At 48.6% G+C, this 2,821-nt stretch overlaps 1 protein-coding gene across 2 annotated transcripts in view; it reads right to left on the reverse strand.

Moving 5' to 3' along the window:
• Positions 1-2,821, reverse strand: part of fgfr1b (fibroblast growth factor receptor 1b) — a 32,235-nt gene that overhangs the window by 9,216 nt on the left and 20,198 nt on the right. For both annotated transcript variants that reach the window (XM_087177339.1, XM_023419054.2), the window contains one exon: positions 1,540-1,689. In XM_087177339.1, coding sequence (XP_087033465.1) covers positions 1,540-1,651 — 112 coding nt within the window. In that variant the 5' untranslated portion in view covers positions 1,652-1,689. The remainder of the gene's footprint in view (positions 1-1,539; positions 1,690-2,821) is intronic.

The following is a 2,821-nucleotide window of genomic DNA, read 5'->3' on the forward strand; positions in this document are numbered from 1 at the left end:
AAGAAGCTTTTCTATCATTCACAGAGTGAAGACAGAGACACTGAGACAGAGACACTGAGACAGAGACACTGAGACAGAGACACTGAGGACAGAGACACTGAGACAGAGACACTGAGACAGAGACACTGAGCTGAGAGCAGACTGAGGACTGACTGAGACACTGAGACAGAGACACTGAGGACAGAGACACTGAGGACAGAGACACTGAGGACTGAGACACTGAGGACTGAGACACTGAGACAGAGACACTGAGACAGAGACACTGAGGACAGAGACACTGAGGACAGAGACACTGAGACAGAGACACTGAGACAGAGACACTGAGGACAGACTGAGACACTGAGACAGAGACACTGAGGACAGAGACACTGAGACAGAGACACTGAGGACAGAGACACTGAGACAGAGACACTGAGACAGAGACACTGAGGACTGAGACACTGAGACAGAGACACTGAGGACAGACTGAGACACTGAGACAGAGACACTGAGGACAGACTGACACAGAGACGGAGACACTGAGACAGACTGAGACACTGAGGACAGAGACACTGAGACAGACTGAGACACTGAGACAGAGACACTGAGGACAGAGACACTGAGACAGAGACACTGAGACAGAGACACTGAGGACAGACAGAGACACTGAGACAAAGACACTGAGACAGAGACAGAGACACTGAGGACAGACTGAGACACTGAGACAGAGACACTGAGGACAGACTGACACAGAGACGGAGACACTGAGACAGACTGAGACACTGAGGACAGAGACACTGAGACAGACTGAGACACTGAGACAGAGACACTGAGGACAGAGACACTGAGACAGAGACACTGAGGACAGACAGAGACACTGAGACAGAGACACTGAGACAGAGACACTGAGGACAGAGACACTGAGGACAGAGACAGAGACAAATATATCTATATCTCCTTTCAGTCGATTCATTTTCCTCGTTGTTGCATCAGTCGCTGGTTCAAGCTTCTGAAATCTGATGATTAATTATATTATTGTGATTCTTATTGTTTAAATATCAGATGTTTTATTGAATATCTGTGAAACCGATCGATTCTTTTTTTACTCTTCAGCGTCTGAACTTTATTTTGTTCTCTGAGCAACTTTCACTATTTTCGTTCATTTTATAGAAAAAGCAGAGAATCGATTAATTGAGGCAGATTAATCAATAATGAAAACAATCATTAGTTGCAGCTTTGATTCAAAGAGTGATTATTCTCAGTGAAAACATTTTGAACATCATCAGATGAGACGATGCAGCCGTTTTCAACTCGTTTTCACATCTGTAATATATTAATCTACGCTGTCATCATCATGTTCCACACGAGTCTTTATAATAATCAATGATGAGTCACAGACGCTCGGTTTCAGGTAATAACCACAAACTGCAGCTGCTTAATGAATCATTCCGTAAATGAAAAGTGAAAAAGTCAAACAGGAAGTGTCTCAAACGTCAGATTCACGTCGTGGTCACAGAGAAACGTTCCAGATCCAGACTCAGACTCTGCGGAGTGTGTTACCTGTGTCCGTGTCCTCCGTGGCCGGTCTGGACCGGACCCCAGGAAACTGAACCAGCAGAACCAGCAGGACGCAGGAGAGCAGCAGCAGGACGCGGCGGGGGGGGGGACACATCGTTGTCCTAATACATCAACGTCCAGAGCGGGAAAACACTGCGGACACAGAGACAGACGCTCACACTCTCATTCTTACACAGACGCTCGGAAACAAACAAAAAGTAATAAATTCAGTTTCCAACAACAACTGGAGCCGTTTTCTAATAAATGATTAGGTGGATGGAGGTGGATGGAGGTAGGTGGAGGTAGATGGAGGTAGATGGAGGTGGATGGAGGTGGATGGAGGTGGATGAAGGTAGATGGAGGTGGATGCAGGTAGATGGAGGTGGATGGAGGTGGATGGAGGTGGATGAGGTGGATGGAGGTAGAGGTAGATGAAGGTAGATGAAGGTGGATGAAGGTAGATGGAGGTGGATGCAGGTAGATGGAGGTGGATGGAGGTGGATGGAGGTAGATGCAGGTGGATGAAGGTAGATGGAGGTGGATGGAGGTAGATGGAGGTAGATGGAGGTAGATGAAGGTGGATGGAGGTAGATGAAGGTGGATGGAGGTAGATGAAGGTAGATGGAGGTGGAGGTAGATGGAGGTGGATGAAGGTAGATGAAGGTGGATGGAGGTAGATGAAGGTGGATGGAGGTAGATGGAGGTGGATGGAGGTAGGAGGTAGATGAAGGTGGATGGAGGTGGATGGAGGTGGATGGAGGTGGATGCAGGTAGATGGAGGTGGATGGAGGTGGATGAAGGTGGATGGAGGTAGATGAAGGTGGATGGAGGTAGATGGAGGTGGATGCAGGTGATGAGGTAGATGAAGGTGGATGCAGGTGGATGGAGGTAGATGGAGGTGGATGGAGGTAGATGAAGGTGGATGGAGGTGGATGGAGGTGGATGGAGGTGGATGGAGGTGGATGGAGGTGGATGGAGGTAGATGAAGGTGGATGGAGGTGGATGAAGGTGGATGGAGGTAGATGAAGGTGGATGGAGGTAGATGAAGGTGGATGGAGGTAGATGAAGGTGGATGGAGGTAGATGGAGGTGGATGGAGGTGGATGGAGGTAGATGGAGGTGGATGCAGGTAGATGGAGGTGGATGAAGGTGGATGGAGGTAGATGAAGGTGGATGGAGGTAGATGAAGGTGGATGGAGGTAGATGAAGGTGGATGGAGGTAGATGAAGGTGGATGGAGGTAGATGGAGGGGGATGGAGGTAGATGGAGGGAGATGGAGGTGGATG

The sequence above is a fragment of the Seriola lalandi genome, unplaced genomic scaffold (genome assembly GCF_002814215.2).
Source record: "Seriola lalandi dorsalis isolate HSWRI2012SDOR001 ecotype SW California unplaced genomic scaffold, Sedor1 jcf7180002054590, whole genome shotgun sequence".
NCBI lineage: Eukaryota > Metazoa > Chordata > Actinopteri > Carangiformes > Carangidae > Seriola > Seriola lalandi.